Consider the following 16,460-nt stretch of genomic DNA (forward strand, 5'->3'; position numbering starts at 1 on the left):
CGATTCCTCAAGGATATAGAACCAGAAATACGATTTGACCCAGCAATCCCATTATTGAGTGTATACCCAAAGGATTATAAATTGAGTACATACCCAAAGGATTATAAATTCTCCTATGAAGACACACGCACATGTGTGTTTATTGAGGCACTATTTACAATAGCAAAGACTTGGAACCAACCCAAATGCCCATCAATGATAGACTGGATAAAGAAAATGTGGCACATATGCACCATGGAGTACTATGCAGCCATAAAAAGGGGATGAGTTCATGTCCTTTGCAGGGACATGGATGAAGCTGGAAACCATCGTTCTCAGCAAACTAACACAGGAACAGAAAACCAAACACCACATGTTCTTGCTCATAAGTGGGAGTTGAACAATGAGAACACATGGACACACGGAGGGGAACATCACACACTGGGGCCTGTTTGGGGGTGGGGGCATGGAGAGGGATAACATGAGGTCAAATATCTAATGCAGGCAGGGGTTAAAACCTAGATGACAGGTTGATGGGTACAGCAAACCACCATGGCACATGTATACCTATGTAACAAACATGCATGTTTTGCACATGTATCCCAGAACGTAATGTATAATTTAAAAAATTAAAAATAAAAAAAGAATCGAAAAAACACATTTGGAATCTGGGTTTTGCCCAGATTGTCATAATTTCAGTCAAACATTATTCCACTAGTTTTCTATTCTCAAACACACATCTGATCATTTCTTTCCTTTGTCTCAAACCCTAAATGTATTCCCCTGTTCTTAGAATCACTTCCAATTTCTTAATTGGGTCTTTTTTAAAATCTGGCTCTTAGATACCCATAAACATGATCTCTCATCCCCCTCTTCCCTCAAATTCCATGTCCTTCCTCACTTACAGATATCTGTCTGGGCAGTTTCATCCTTGTCTCAACTTTAAGGAAACGTCTTTGAAGACTGATGTGTATGCCCTCCCATGTCTCTCAAGAGACAGCAGGCATTCGATGAAGATTTATTCACAAATTAAATGAGTGTTTTGTAGATGCCACTGCTGAGGTTTCTATTTAACTAGGAACTCTATCACTAGATATAATTAATTAATGCACATATACATATTTAAAAGAATATAATGACAACAAGGCTATGCTTTTAGCTATGTAAATTATTTAAGTACAGTTAACATTATACTTTGACATAATAATAATACCCTTCTCTAACAGTGAAAAGGCTACATTTTAATAAGGATGAGAATGACAAAGAACAAGCTGACCGTACAGTAATGAATTTGGGAGGAAATCACTCAGCAACAGTAAGGGAACTGAAGAATGTATCACCTCCTTATACCCTGCTAATGTAAATGTAAGCATAGGGAACAGAATGCTATTTAATATGTCTTGTGCTCTGGCAAGTCAAGGGTAATCTTTTACTCTGGGAACTTCCAAGCACAAGTGGTAAGTAATGAGAATTAGCTTGACATTCTTAGACATCCCTCTATATCCACACATTTAGCATACCAGTGTAATCTAAAATCATGCGGACTCTCATTCCCTGAAATAAGAGATGCAGCAATTCTTTCCTTCATTGATGTATTAACAATACACTATCTGCTTTATATGGAGCTCACTTAATGACCCAGAATAGAGTTCACCCCTTTCCTGGAATCTCTTCTTTATTACAAGAGCTTTGGTTTGCTTCTGCAGTAACTTCAAGGTTGGAAGTTACAAGAAGAATTGCAGAAGGACAAAGGATATTCAGCTAAAGGGTAAACTCTCCTGAATCCAAACATTTAAAAACTGTTGGACATATAGTCTTAGAGATATTTTTCACATTTATATTACTTAGCAAAAATAGAAAATAATTAGATATTATTTATTTTAATAAAACATTGGACAAAGCATGCTTTGATTTGTATGTAACAATTATCTTTTTTTTTGTCATATTTAAAAATAACTTTCAGGCTCATTTGATGAAGGGGTGCAAGTTTCTTGCAGTAAGCCCAGTTCAGTGGTTTGTCCAGGAATCTCCATTTTTGCTTGTCCTCCTCCTTATGTCTGACATAACAATTAATAGTTCCTACTTTCATTCTCCAAGTATCATAATCTGTGATGGATACTACAACCTCCTTCATTAATGCGTAGATTCCTTTTAGCCTTTCCCAATTCTCAGATTGCCTTGAAGTTAAATGCTTCCAATGATAGAATCAGAAAATAGAACGGTGACTACTATTCCTGAAGGCCTCTGGTATTTTCCTGAGTATCAAGCTTGGACTGATTAAATTCTTATTTCCTATTAAACTGTTTTCCCTGGATGGCATCATAATCATTCACTTAGACTCTCCTGACTACTCACTCGTTCCCAGAACACCCAGCAGAAGTAGACAGTAATGTCAGATAGGACACTGGTGTCATGATTTTCTCCCATATTATACAGAGCCAACAGGACACTGACATAGGTTAGTATTATGCTAGCCTTAAAATAAACTCAGAATAGATTCACATACTCAGAAATATACTCATGTGAATTTTATTTTTCTCATTCGCTAATATAAGATTCTTGCAGATTCATGTAACAGAGTTTGGTGACAATTCTGGCAATAACATTTTCTTTTTAAAATCAGACTTTGACTTTTCTAGTTAGTGTAATTTGCTTCTAAATTTATTTATAAAATTAACTTATTACTCATTTAACTGATTATTTAGTAATTCAATTAATTTATCAAATTAATTTAATAGGAGACTATCTTGATTTGATGAGCATTTTAATAAAAACAATTAGTAATAGGAATAGTTTATGGCAGTCTCATTTGAGAGTTTTCAAGAGTCATTGGCATTTAAAATTCCTTATTCACAAAGTATTCTTTTGTCATGATGCAAAGGCAATACATTAGATGGCCAAATCTGACCAGCGAATGTGTGCTGTTTAATTTTACCATGTTAAAATAAAAATAACTATTAACCATCTTTAAGTAACGTGAGATTTTGCAGGACAATGCCAACTGCTGAGTCATGAAGATTCACAAGGTAAATGAACACAAGGCGGAATCCTACCTGGATCCCACCATTAGACGTTCATCTTTCCCAAATCAAGCACCCCCACTGCCTCCTACAGTCCATCTTTCCTACACGTTTGTACTACTGTTTTATTTTGTTGTTATTTGCTTTAGAAAATCCCACACAAGACTTAATTTCTAGATAAAATATGTGTGTTCTGGTAAAGAATTACTCATGAATCCTCAAAATTAATGAGAAGGAACAAATCAATTTATACCCAAGCCATATTTTGATGAAGGAGGAAGTGGAATGGATCTAAGGAACTGAGATCCTCAATGAGAGGGAAGAGAAAGTCTTCTTTGGGGACAACAGTCCCAAGTCACAAACTGTAGTAGTGCCCAGAAGGAGATTACCAGTTGAATGGGGGTCAGTTGACCTTTAAGATCGCTTCCAATTAAAAATAATGATAATAATGTGCAATGCTTTGGCTTTGTCATTTGTCATTCCATCATAATCAAAATTGGATTTTTTTAGGTATGACTGGCTGAGTAGGCACCCTCTCTCATTCAATGTGCATCACTCCCAGAGATACATACTTTGGGAAAAGAGCACCTCAAAGTGCATAATCCTCATTAAATCAAATGTTTATAAAAGTCCTACTCCCTGGCTAGACTCTAAACTTTAAATTTTCACCATTCAATAATTTTAACATGTTAGCTATATATATATATATATATATATATATATATATATATATATATATATATATATATTTTAACATGTTTACCTTCTTTTTGTCTTGCAGAAGTTGATGCTGGTAAAGTATACAGAAATATGTTTTTTTTTTTTTAAATTGCTTTTTGGGGAAGAAAATGTCCCTTCAATTATAAAGTCATATCTTTAAAAAACAGGAAAATGAGGCCGGGCGCGGTGGCTCAAGCCTGTAATCCCGGCACTTTGGGAGGCTGAGACGGGCGGATCACGAGGTCGGGAGATGGAGACCATCCTGGCTAACATGGTGAAACCCCGTCTCTACTAAAAAAAAAAATACAAAAAACTAGCTGGGCGCGGTGGCGGGCGCCTGTAGTCCCAGCTACTCGGGAGGCTGAGGCAGGAGACTGGCGTAAACCCGGGAGGCGGAGCTTGCAGTGAGCTGAGATCCGGCCACTGCACTCCAGCCTGGGCGACAGAGCGAGACTCCGTCTCAAAAAAAAAAAAAAAAAAAAAAAAAAAAGAAAATGATTGATAGATAGATACATACATAGATAGACTTATAAAGAAATATTTACTTTCACATAGTTATAGTTTTGTGGTACTACATTTGTTTTATTAAAAATTCAAACTTTTTTTCAGACTGAAGCATAATTTATCTTCCATTAACAAAAACGAGGATCTTAAATCTGACATATGATTACAATTAAAATGCTGAAAGGAGTTACGAGGCATTTAAATCATCCTTGAATTAGAATGTTTGCAGCATATAAGGTCTCAGAGTTGACCTTAACACATTACCTTTGTTGCGGCATCAAAGCAGATAAATCCTGTGCTGAAGTCAATTGTGAGTCCCATTAGATGACTTTCTAGCACACATGCATAGGTCTTGCACTAGGTAGAACAGAAAGTATTGTTACTTTTCATGTTATTGATGCAATATTAATATTAAGAACTATGTGACAGCTTCTGCAGTAAGTACTTCACACAATATCTAATTTAATATTAACAATAACTGGATAAAGAAGGGAGGATTATCAACATTTTAATGTTAATGAAACAGAAGCTGAGAGTGTTGGGTTTTATTTTTAACTTGCTAAGGTGTATGCCTGGCCAAGTTTCCAATCCTGCTCCCTCTAGTTTCGTCTTTACACTGTGCTACACTGTTGGTTTTTGCTGTATTGACAATAAAGGTGGTATATAAAAAAACTTTAGGTGTAGGCAAGTTTATGTTAAGTCGTTATTTACTGTAGCCAACCATTTTCATTAAACAGAAAGATAGCTATTGTTAAATAGCACTGTCTTGAATTCTCAGGATATCAATTTTATGGATATTATTAAACCACATTCTCATGCACACAAATACAAATTTAGTAACCAAGCCAAAAGAGTAGATCTTGATCTTAAGAGTCTTTCTCTGTTCTTCAGTGTTGCACAAGATATTCCTACAGATATGTACCACTTTCCAATTTATTTGTTTAGAACTACAGATAATTTTTAAAAATCAACAAGTACTCACTGTGTTGATTATCTGAATTACTTTCACAGTGAGGTCAGATAATATTATAATTGTTCTTCTTTCTTTCTTTTTTTTGAAACAGAGTCTTGCTCTGTCACCCAGGCTAGAGTGCAGTGGCACGATGTCAGCTCACTGTAATCTCTGCCTCTTGGGTTCAAGCAATTCTCTTGCTTCAGCTTTCCGAGTAGCTGGGACTAGAGTCACCCACCACTGTGCCTGGCAAATTTTTGTATTTTTAGTAGAGATGGGGTTTCACCATCTTGGCCAGGCTGGTCTCAAACACCTGACCTCATGATCCACCCACCTCAGCCTCCCAAAGTGCTGGGATTACAGGCGTGAGCCCCTGTGCCCAGCCTAATTTTTTATAGCAAATATGGATACTGAAATATAAAGAAAACAGGATATAAATCAAATATGAAATAAAAACTTGAGGTTTATATATGCCACGACGTATTGTTACATCTATAAACCAGTTTTATTTGCATTTAATTTTAAATCATGGCAGGATATTTCAATCATGAAAAATATCTGTGATTCATGTACAAGACGAGAGAGAAGTAGAGAAAGAAACAAAGAGAGACAAGAAAAAAAGGAAGAGAAGTTTATCTGAAGCAAATTTGTAACACCTATCCTTACATTGTATTTGTTTTTACAATACCATATGTAAAACTGCACTAATTGAATCACATTCTGAATGTAATCATAACTAAATACATCAAGTTGCCTTCACCATAAATTACATTCTTGTGTTTAAGCCTTATTAGCATAGAAAAATTATAATGATGCAAAATTATTCTTTTGGAGTTACGGTTTTTTAAAAAAAGCAGACTAAAGAACATACTTAATGGGCCTCAAAAGTCCATTTTCGGGAGTAATTATATTTGTTTAATACATGAGCATTGTGCATGCTTACATCCACCCATTAGCACTTTATTAAAACTATTATCAACATTAAGGAATGTTTAAGGCCATAAAATTTTCTCCTAATTTAGACATAATGGTTTGCTAATTTCAAGGACTGTCATTTAAACAAGAAAATGTCAGGTGAAAATAAATTCAGTGCAGCATATTAAAATTTTTCTATTAAGTTCAGCATCACAAATTAAATTAGATTTTCTCAATAATCATTAAATTGAAACAAATAGATGTGCTATAAATTGAGACTCACTGAAGTCTCAATTTATATATAGCCTCAAGTTCTATCATTTATAATATTAATAGCATATCATGTGTATAGTTAACATGTTTAATATTGAAACTTTTAATTTGTTGTTTAATTTGTTTCCTTAAAAACAAATTATACAGAGAAAAATCAATAAATAAATTATCCTTTTTAAGGAAGTTTAAATGAGAAACACTTCGAAAGTCAATTCATTACTTTTTTTTGCTGCTTGTTTTACAACAGAACTTATGTTCCTTCTTTATTTAATTCCCTACCAACTTTAATGGAAGTGACAAATTAAGAATATAGAAGAAAAACATGTAAGGTTCTTCACGTAAATATATTCACATACTTGAATTTTGAAAGTAACACTACAAGGTGTTCAGCCACTGATTTCTTATATAGTAAACAAAAAAAGTTATAAAATCTGTAGAACAACTAAAAGCTAAGAAGACATTAAATATTTTACCTTTCACTTCTGACATGTATCTCACACTGGCATTGTGAATGGGCAAGGAGATAGTCCAATGTATTTCAGTGAATATCAGTTTACAGAACACAAAGCCCAGATTCAAAGATTTTATCTCTATCTAATTTATAAATATCAGGAGACTTAAAATAAAATACTAAATTGGAACCAAAATGTTAAAATTACCATGTATTGTTTCCAAGCAAAGTGGACTGTTGTAGAGAAATAATAATTTTGAAAACCTAAAAGTATAAATTTGAATAACAAAACTGTCAACTTGCATTCCATTAAATTATATTTTAATGCTTTAAATGGTCTTGGACCTTGACTTGGAATAAAATCATATTTAATATATTTTTGTTTCCATTTTTGATATAATATATATTTTTTTGAATTGAGGTTCTATGAGCTAATTGTGGAAACTATTTTTTTTAGCTATTTAAGACTTTTCAGATGCATGAAGATAAAAGAGTTATTGAAAAGAGTCAGCTGAACAATTAAAAAAAACTATAATTGAAGTTTTCTTTCTGTCCTCTTCCTCTGATTGTAATGTCATACTGGTACAACTTGATGTGTTGACTACAGAGGTTTGTGGTCAGAAAATAGAATTCAGTTCAACATGTTCAAAATATATGTATCCAACAATCCTGTTTTAAGCAAACTTTCCAGAATAGTCAATGCTAGATTATTCACCATATTTGTTTTCGTAATTAACTGTCCATGTGTGTATTTAGGTCCTTGGTCTATTGATCCATTTGCATGTGGCAAGCGCATGATAACCTTTCAGTTTGTCCACTGGTCTGTTTGAAGTCAGCCACAGAACCAACTTTGGGAGGCTGTTTCGTTCAATGGTCTTGTGAAGACAGAGGCTGAGGGCTCTAAAAAGTTTGATCTAGTGTATAACTTCACAGTTAAGAAACAAAGTTCAATAAATATCTGTTGACTACTCATGATGTGCAAAATGCACTGGACCATGGTTGGCACATGAATAAGATAATTCCAAACAATCTATAATTTAGTGCAGGGAATAACAAGCACATGTCACTGCAATACAAAACAGACTGAGTGTGAGCAATTCTTAAAGAAAAGACAAATAAATGGAAGAATCTTATAGATGCTGCTATAAATAAGTAGAAAATATGGTATAAATTTTATCACTAAACTATGCTATTTTAAAATCTATTTCCTATAATTGTATTTCTAATCAAATGTATCAGTTTTATGATTTTTGTTCTTGTATGTGTTGATGATTTTAAGTAAAAATGTAATTGCTTTTCATGAATAGCAGGAATGAAATTGCTTAGTTTGCGTTTTCTTTTCTGTAAAAAAAAACAGACAAGTATGTTATATCGTGTTCAAAAGTGAGAAGAAGAGTTGTTTGAACAGGATAATTGTAGGAGGAGTATTGGCAAGCATTAGGCATGGTGGGCTGGAAATCATGAACATGTTTCTGTATGATATGACCTTTGATAAAAAGTTTCAAAACCTCTATAAGGCTTTGAAGGCTGGAGGCAAAGGGAAGGCTTTCTAAAAGAAAGAGCATTGTGAGTAAATGACGCCAACAGGCTGGAAATTAGGAGGTCATATTTGGAGAACAGGAAGTGACCTTGTCAACAATTAATTAAATCAGAGTATTTTCTATACTAGATTTAAGTCAGAGTAATGTCTAATTAAAATTAGAAATATAGTTTTGATTAGTAGTAGGAAATAGCCTGGAAAGATCAAGTTGTGGAAAAACTAAATTTTATTCAGAGCTATATTACTAGTCACTAAACAAAAATGACTAATTATGGAATGTATTTGAGGTCAAGACTCCTGGAATGTTATTTTTACACTACTTTGGAATGATATTAGAATTCTAGGGAAGTGGTCATGCATCTGAGGGAGCCACACATCCTGCGATCCCACAGACTCTCACCTGTATCCGTTCTACTTCTAGAAAGGTTGCTGTCTGGAACGCTCTTTCCCACTGGGCGAGGTCACTTTCCAGCTCTACTGAGAAGTACAGGTCCTCCCCAGACTCAGACTGCACGGTGAAGCAGTGTTTCCGTCGGTCCAGCAGGTCACTGTCCTGGTGAAAACCTGGAGTTACACAGGCTGGTACACATCACTTCACATTACTAACCTGGCCATTCCTGACTGGAGCAAGGTGCGGAAGCCACAGGTAAAAAGATAACACTCTGTGAATTCACCATGTCTTCATTACGAATTATTCCAGAATTCTGGGCTTCAAAGCCGATAACTAACACATGACTTCTCTCTCTTTACACTGAAGCATGTCCATAAAATAGAAGTTAGGGTTTCTGGCTGCAACTCTTACTAACAATATAACCACCAAAGCATTTAACATACAAGACTTGGTTTATTACTGTTCAAAGGGGTGACACACTAACTCTTCCCTTCCTTACATAACTGTTATGATGTTGAAATTAAATAATGCTTGTGAACATGTTTGTAAATTTTAAGGAACTTTATAAGCAAACTGAAATATTCTTCTCCATGAGAAATGAAAAAGAAAATCAGTCTAATTTGTCTACAGCACTAATATTACTTTAAAAAACATATTATTTACCTTACTTGTGTAACTGTATTTCATTGCATCAAAAAGATGACTTTGATGCTAACAATTTCTTGGTCTTACAAGAAATTTCCAACTAAAGTGTTCACAAATTTACATGTATTCCAATTTAAGAGATTTTAACATAAGAAAAAAAAGTGAAGTAAATAATTTAGAAATAGAGTAACTCAATGCAACATGTCAGATATAGCATTTTAAATACAGTCATGTGCCGCGTAAGGACAATTGTGTTAATGATAAACTGTATATTCAACAGTGATCCTATAAGGTTATAATGGAGCTGAAAAAGTCCTATCCCCTAGCAATGTCATAGCCGTTGTAGTGTCATAGAACAATGCATTACTCATGTGTTTGTGGTCATGCTGGTGTAAACAAATCTGCTGTGCTGACAGTTATATAAGTCTGGCACATATGATTATGATGTATGCTACATAATAATCATAATAAGAAAGACTATGCTACTGGTTTATGTATTTACTGTATTATAGTTTTATTGAATTTTTTAGTGTACTCCATTTATTTAAAAAAAATAGTTAACTATAAAACAGGCTCAGGCAGTTCCTGCAGAAGGTATCCAGAAGACAGCATCATTACCATAAGAGATGACAGCTCCATGCGTGTTATTGTCCCTGAAGATCTTACAGTGGGACAAGAGGTGATGGTGGAAGACAGTGATATTGGGCATCCTGACTCTGTGTAGAACAAGGCTCATGTGTGTTTTTCTGTCTTATTTTTTTTAAAAAGCAGAGAATAAGGATATAGAATAATTTTGTACAGCTGCATAATATGTTTGTGTTTTAGGCTAAGCACTTTTACAAAAACGTCCGAAGTTGAAAAAATTAAGTTTGTAAAGTAAAAAATATTACAGTAAGCTAAGGTTAATTTATTATTGAAGAAAAAATTTATTTTTTATAAATGTAGTATAGCCTAAGTGTTCAGTGTTTATAAAGTCTATAGTGCTGTACAGTAACAGCCTAGGCCTTCACATTCACTCACCACTCACTCACTGACTCACCCACAGCAACTTCCATCCTGCAAGCTCCATTCATGGTAAGTATCCGGTACCTGCGTATCATGTTTTAAAAATCTTTTAGACTGTACTTTTACTTTACTTTTTCTATGTGTAGATGTGTTTAAACAACTACTTACCATTGTGTTACTGTTGCCTACAGTATTCAGTACAGTCATATGCTATACAGCTATGCAATCTAGGAGCAATGGGCTGTACTGTATAACCTAGCCATGCAGTAGGTTATGATGTCTCAGGTTGTGTAAGCAAATTCTGTGGTGTTCGCACAACAGTGGAACCATCTAACTGAGAGGCATTTCCTGAAATATATCTCGATCATTAAATGACTCATGACTCTATATATGCTGTATATATGCAGTGTACTGAAAACTGTCAGAGGGTTAATCACTGGTATCTGTAATCATTTCTCCTAAGGAGGGATGTAAGTGTATCATTATTAAACACCCAAAATACTAGATGGAATTCTCTGCTTTGGCAAGTGTTCAAAAAAAAAAATAGCTATTTTCTTTGTTTCCCACTCGCAGTCTTATAATCTCTGGAAGAGAGCTAATGGAAGGCAGTTACTTCCAGGGTTGTAGAATTTAGCTCCGACCCTTGTTGCCAGTAGATGCTCAGAAAGCTAAAATGATGATAAATGCTGTGCTTATTGATTTTCCTACTCTGTCTGAAAGGAGAAAAAAATGAAAACATAATATTTTTGTGAGTACAATCCAATGATAAATTATAAATACTTTTTAGCAGTTTTGGGGTTATAATGTCTATGGAGGCACCAAAGAGAGATAATAACCACACAAGTAAATATGTTAGTGCAAATTATTGTAAGTGACATTATAAAAAAAATAAGAGACCGGGGGCGGTGGCTCACACATCTGTAATCCCAGCACTTTGGGAGGCTGAGGCAGGCAGTTAACCTGAGGTCAGGAGTTCCAGATCAGCCTGTCCAACATCGTGAAATCCCATCTCTACTAAAAATACAAAAATTAGCCAGATGTGGTGGCGCATGCCTGTAATTCCAGCTATGCAGGAAGCTGAGGCAGGAGAATCACTTGAACCTGGACAGGGAGGTTACAGTGAGCCAAGACTGTGCCACTGCACTCCAGCGTGGGCAACAAAAGGGAAACTCCATCTCAAAAATGGAATAAGGAGGAGGAGGAGGAGGAGGAGGAGGAGGAGGAGGAGGAGGAGAAACAGAAGAAGCAGCTGCGCAGGAAGAGGTAGAGGAAGAAGAAGGTATTACATCACAATACATTGAAAAGCCAGAGGAATGTTCTCTAGGAAATAAATTTTAAATAGTGGCTGAAAATGAGTAGAAGATTAAAGATAAAGTATAGAAAAAGGGTGTTCTTTCCAGAGAGTGGATGGGGCTGGTTGGGACCAAGTGAGGCACTTCAGAAATTCACAAAAAAAAAAAAAAAAAAAAAAAACACGTGGCAGAAACATTGAGACCTAAAGCTAGGGAAAGACATGGGATGATTGGTCTGGTTATAAATTTTGGACTTGAACACAGTATAATGACCAGCTACTATAGCAAAAATTTTAGTATGCCCTCTCTTTATACTGCAGATATTTCAACATCTACATTAGCTTTTTAAATTGATAAATTGGCACAAAAACTATAATTCAACATTGCAGTTTCCAGAAACTTTGCCAATTTTATGGTTTATTAAATTGGCCTTAATCTACATTATAATAAAAATGTTATCTAATGTCATTATTAGTCAGAAAAATTTGGTATTTTTTCCTTTTCATAAATCACATGTAGCAATAGGATCTTAAAATGGCCTTCATGTAAGATTTTCTATTCTCTTGGCAAAACTTTACTCCTTTACTCTTTTAAAACTCAATTTAAGATCTTCTGTTATATTACCCAAGTGGTGACTCTCTCTCAGACAAAGGATCCTCTAATCAACTCTGCAAATACAGTTTCAGCATATCTGAAAACTTCTTGCAATTTCCTATTGTTATTTATAAGATATTTCTCATGAACTGACTCATACCACAAATTGCATCTGAGCACCCAGGTCTCATTTTAGTGAGGGAGAGAAATGTGTTAAAATAATGAGCATATGACAGTGCTATAGAGGTAACATGCTAAGGAAGCAGAATAAGGAGTGATAAATCATCTTGAGGGAAAGTAGGAGGGAGAAAGTTGTATTGTAGGGAGAGGCTGTAGTAACATCAAGGACTTAAAGACAAATGCAAGAGCAATGTGATGCAAGCCTTTAAAAGACCAGATGCTCCTGCTAAGAAATTCACAGAATGCACCTGCTAGGAAAAGATATTGGAGAGTTTCAAGTGAGAAGGAGGCAGCACAGACTCTAAGTTTCAGATGGCTAAGAGTGGATGAGTGGGAGGAGTAGAAAGTTCAGAAAAAGCAGAGGATCCTTTATCAGAAATTCAGTGAAAAATGACTATAGCTCAATCATTTTATTTTTTTTTTATTTTTTTATTTTTTTTTTAAGTTCATTTGATTTTTTTTTTTTTTTCTTTTTCTTTTTTTTTTTTTTTTATTATTATACTTTAAGTTCTAGGGTACATGTGCATAACGTGCAGGTTTGTTACATATGTATACTTATGCCATGTTGGTGTGCTGCACCCATCAACTCGTCAGCACCCATCAATTCATCATTTATATCTTGTATAACTCCCCAATGCAAGCCCTCCCTCCTCCCCCCTCCCCCCTCCCCATGATAGGCCCCTGTGCGTGATGTTCCCCTTCCCGAGTCCAAGTGATCTCATTGTTCAGTTCCCACCTATGAGTGAGAACATGCGGTGTTTGGTTTTCTGTTCTTGTGATAGTTTGCTAAGAATGATGGTTTCCAGCTGCATCCATGTCCCTACAAAGGACGCAAACTCATCCTTTTTTATGGCTGCATAGTATTCCATGGTGTATATGTGCCACATTTTCTCAATCCAGCTCAATCATTTTAAAGGTCTACTTTCAAAGTAATCATGTAAAATCATTGACACTAGATTTCTCTTACTAGAGTTTCTACCTTTGCTGCCTATAACATTTCAAAAGATTGTGTTCCTTTATGGTTGCAGTCATTATCAAGTTATATGCAAGCAATTATATATATATCTGAAAAGCTAAATAACATACTCTTAGAGGCTGGCATTGACTAAAAGTATTAGTATACTAAGGAGTATTTACACATGATTATTCACATAGGTATAAGTAAGAATGTATATATTCCTCTTTCTCACCCTCATTCTCTCACTCACACACATGCAGGAGCTGTCAGAAGGTGATAAGAACAAAAGCTCTAGCTTCAAAATTCTGTCTGGATTTGAATCTCCTCTCTTTTATTTATTAGTAGGTAATCTTTGGCAAGTTGATTACCATATAATAGCTTCCTTCACTCATCACTAAAGTGGAAATAATTAATTGATCTGATGATTAAATAAGACACTATATTTAATTATTTGCTTAGTCTCTAATACTTGGAAATACTTAATTAATGTTGGGTATTTCTGTTGTCAGTGTTGATTCAATAAAATAAATATAGATAAATATTTGTATCATTTCCTAACTTGCCTTCTATGGCTTGCTCTCTGCATGCATTTCTCTTTTGTCAAAGTGTGACTTATACCCGAGTGGAAACAATAGCCTCCAGAATACATTTTGCCAATTGGAAAGTATCATTTAATAATGGTAATGATAATAATAATAGCTAAACACAACAAGAACACATTTTTTGCATTTTTCTCAATTTTCTCACTTCTCCAGAAGTATCTTCTATTTTGTTAGGTTTGTTCCAAGTCCCCTGAACACTTTCTGTAGACCGATAACCATATGCTGTCCTTCATTGGAGACCTCTCAGATGTATAAAGCAATATTACAAAGAAACAACAGGATTTTTTTTCAAGATAGCTGACTAGATGCTTTTCCAGGGTACTTCATCCACTTAGAAGAATAACAATGATGTGTAGACAATCACACTTTGCACATATGAAAGCAAAATCAAATGTTGGGACCCAGAACTCACTATACCAAAGGGCTAAGCTTAGGTAGTGAGTCATGAAAAAACTCCCTTCCTTTCATTCCCAAAAAGCTGTAATTTCATGTTTACTTTACTTTACATAAAATATAGCTTTTCTGCACATGAATAAGATCCTCACAAGAATGTGACCTCTTATTTCTTTGCCTACCCAGACTTTTTTTCTTTCTTCTTCCTCCTGCTTGCTTTTTCCCTGTTAAATATTGAAGTTCCCAGAACCCTTTTTTTAAAAAGCACAGGGTCCAGATCTCCTTGTGATTTGTGTTTCTTTTTCTCAGGCATGTTCTCAACCTTGGCAAAATAAACCTCTAATTGATTAAGATCCACCTCAGTCACTTTTTTGTTTACAAACATATTATCCAAGAGAGAACACAGGAGTTCAACAGAAACACAAGAAGAACCTCCAGAATCTGACCAGAAAAAGAAGAGCAGTCAGTCTGTGTGGCTGGGACTGGCTGAAAATGAGAAGGCAGTAAATTCCCAGTACGGGAGAGGGTGAGTGAGTATCTCTCTGTGGTCTGCTTTCCCACTATAGATTCATGTAATTCAGGCCACCGTAGAGCACCATGACTTTTCTAAGCCCTAGATCTACCTTGGGGAGTGGCTGGGAGACTGTAAGAAGTACCCACTCTGGGACCTGGGAACCTACAACAGAACACCATTCTTGATCCTAGCTCTTTGCAAGCTGTGCACAGTCCTGAAAACTAGCAGCAGTGGCAGACTTTGGCATTAAATACACTCTAACTGTATCCTGGGGATCTGGATCTCAAGCAGGGAAGAGGTTCCCACAGCTGGAACTGATAATCAAGTATGGCATGGGCTCCAGCCATTGGCATATTGGAACCAGGCTCACCCCATCTTTCACTTCATCCCCTTCCCCCACCAGAGCAGGAGGAGATTTGCTTGGGAGGTATGGTGTTGGGCTGGGCAGTGACTCCTAAGGCCTGGGGCAGCTTGTGTTGACAACTAGAAGCAAACTGCACTAACTAAGTGAATCCAAACCTACTGACAAAGTTGAGAAGGTGGTGGGCCCCACCAAAACTGGGCCATGAGAGAAAATCAGATCTCACTCCTCTTGGCCAAGGTAGCAGTACTGAGTCCACACCTTTATCCTTATATACTCACAAACTAGAAAACCTAGAGCAAATGGACAAATTCCTGAAAACTTACTACCTCCTCAGATTGAATCAGGAAGAAATAGAAACCTTGAATAGACAAATAACAACATTGGATTTAAAATCCAATAAAAAAATCTCCCAACTAAGAAAAACCTCCCAACAAAGAATATCCCAGGGACAGATGGCTTCACATCCAAATTCTAGCAAATGTACAAGGAAGAACTAGTGCCAATACTCCTGAAACTTTTCAAAAAATTGAAAAGGAATTTCTCCCTGACTTATTATACAAACTATATCACTCTGATACCAAAGTCAGGCAGAAACACAACAAAAAAATAAAACTATAGACCTATATCCCTAATTAACACAGATATAAAAAATCTCAACAAATTCTCAGCAAACTAAATGCAATACATCAAAAAGATATTACATCATGATCAACTCAATTTTACACCAGAAATGGAAGAATGATTCAACATATGCAAACAAATAAATGCCATATATTACCTAAACAGAATTGAGGTCAAAAATCATTTGATCATCTTAATAGATACAGAAAAAGAATTTTTTAAAATTCAACATTGCTTCATAAGAGCACAATCTCAAAACCCTCAATAAATGAGGCATAGAAAGAACATACCTCAAAATAATAAAGGTCATATATGACAAACCCACAGTCAACATTGTACTGAAAATGGAGAAGTTGAAACATTCCCCATAAGAACTGGAATATGAGAGGAATATCCACTCTTAACACTCCTATTTAACACAGTAATATAGTACTAGACAGAACAATCAGGCAACAGAAACAAACCAAAGGCGCCCAAATTGGAAAACAGGAAGTCAATTATCCTTGTTTGCTGATGATATAATCAGGCATCTCAAAAAATCTAAAGA

At 35.4% G+C, this 16,460-nt stretch overlaps 1 protein-coding gene across 4 annotated transcripts in view; it reads right to left on the reverse strand.

Moving 5' to 3' along the window:
• Positions 1-16,460, reverse strand: part of SNTG1 (syntrophin gamma 1) — a 929,093-nt gene that overhangs the window by 93,118 nt on the left and 819,515 nt on the right. For all 4 annotated transcript variants that reach the window (XM_030938149.1, XM_030938152.1, XM_030938151.1 and 1 more), the window contains 2 exons: positions 8,755-8,907; positions 4,488-4,580 (listed from right to left, as the gene is read on the reverse strand). In XM_030938149.1, coding sequence (XP_030794009.1) covers positions 4,488-4,580; positions 8,755-8,907 — 246 coding nt within the window. The remainder of the gene's footprint in view (positions 1-4,487; positions 4,581-8,754; positions 8,908-16,460) is intronic.

Source organism: Rhinopithecus roxellana, chromosome 9, assembly GCF_007565055.1.
Source record: "Rhinopithecus roxellana isolate Shanxi Qingling chromosome 9, ASM756505v1, whole genome shotgun sequence".
Lineage (NCBI taxonomy): Eukaryota > Metazoa > Chordata > Mammalia > Primates > Cercopithecidae > Rhinopithecus > Rhinopithecus roxellana.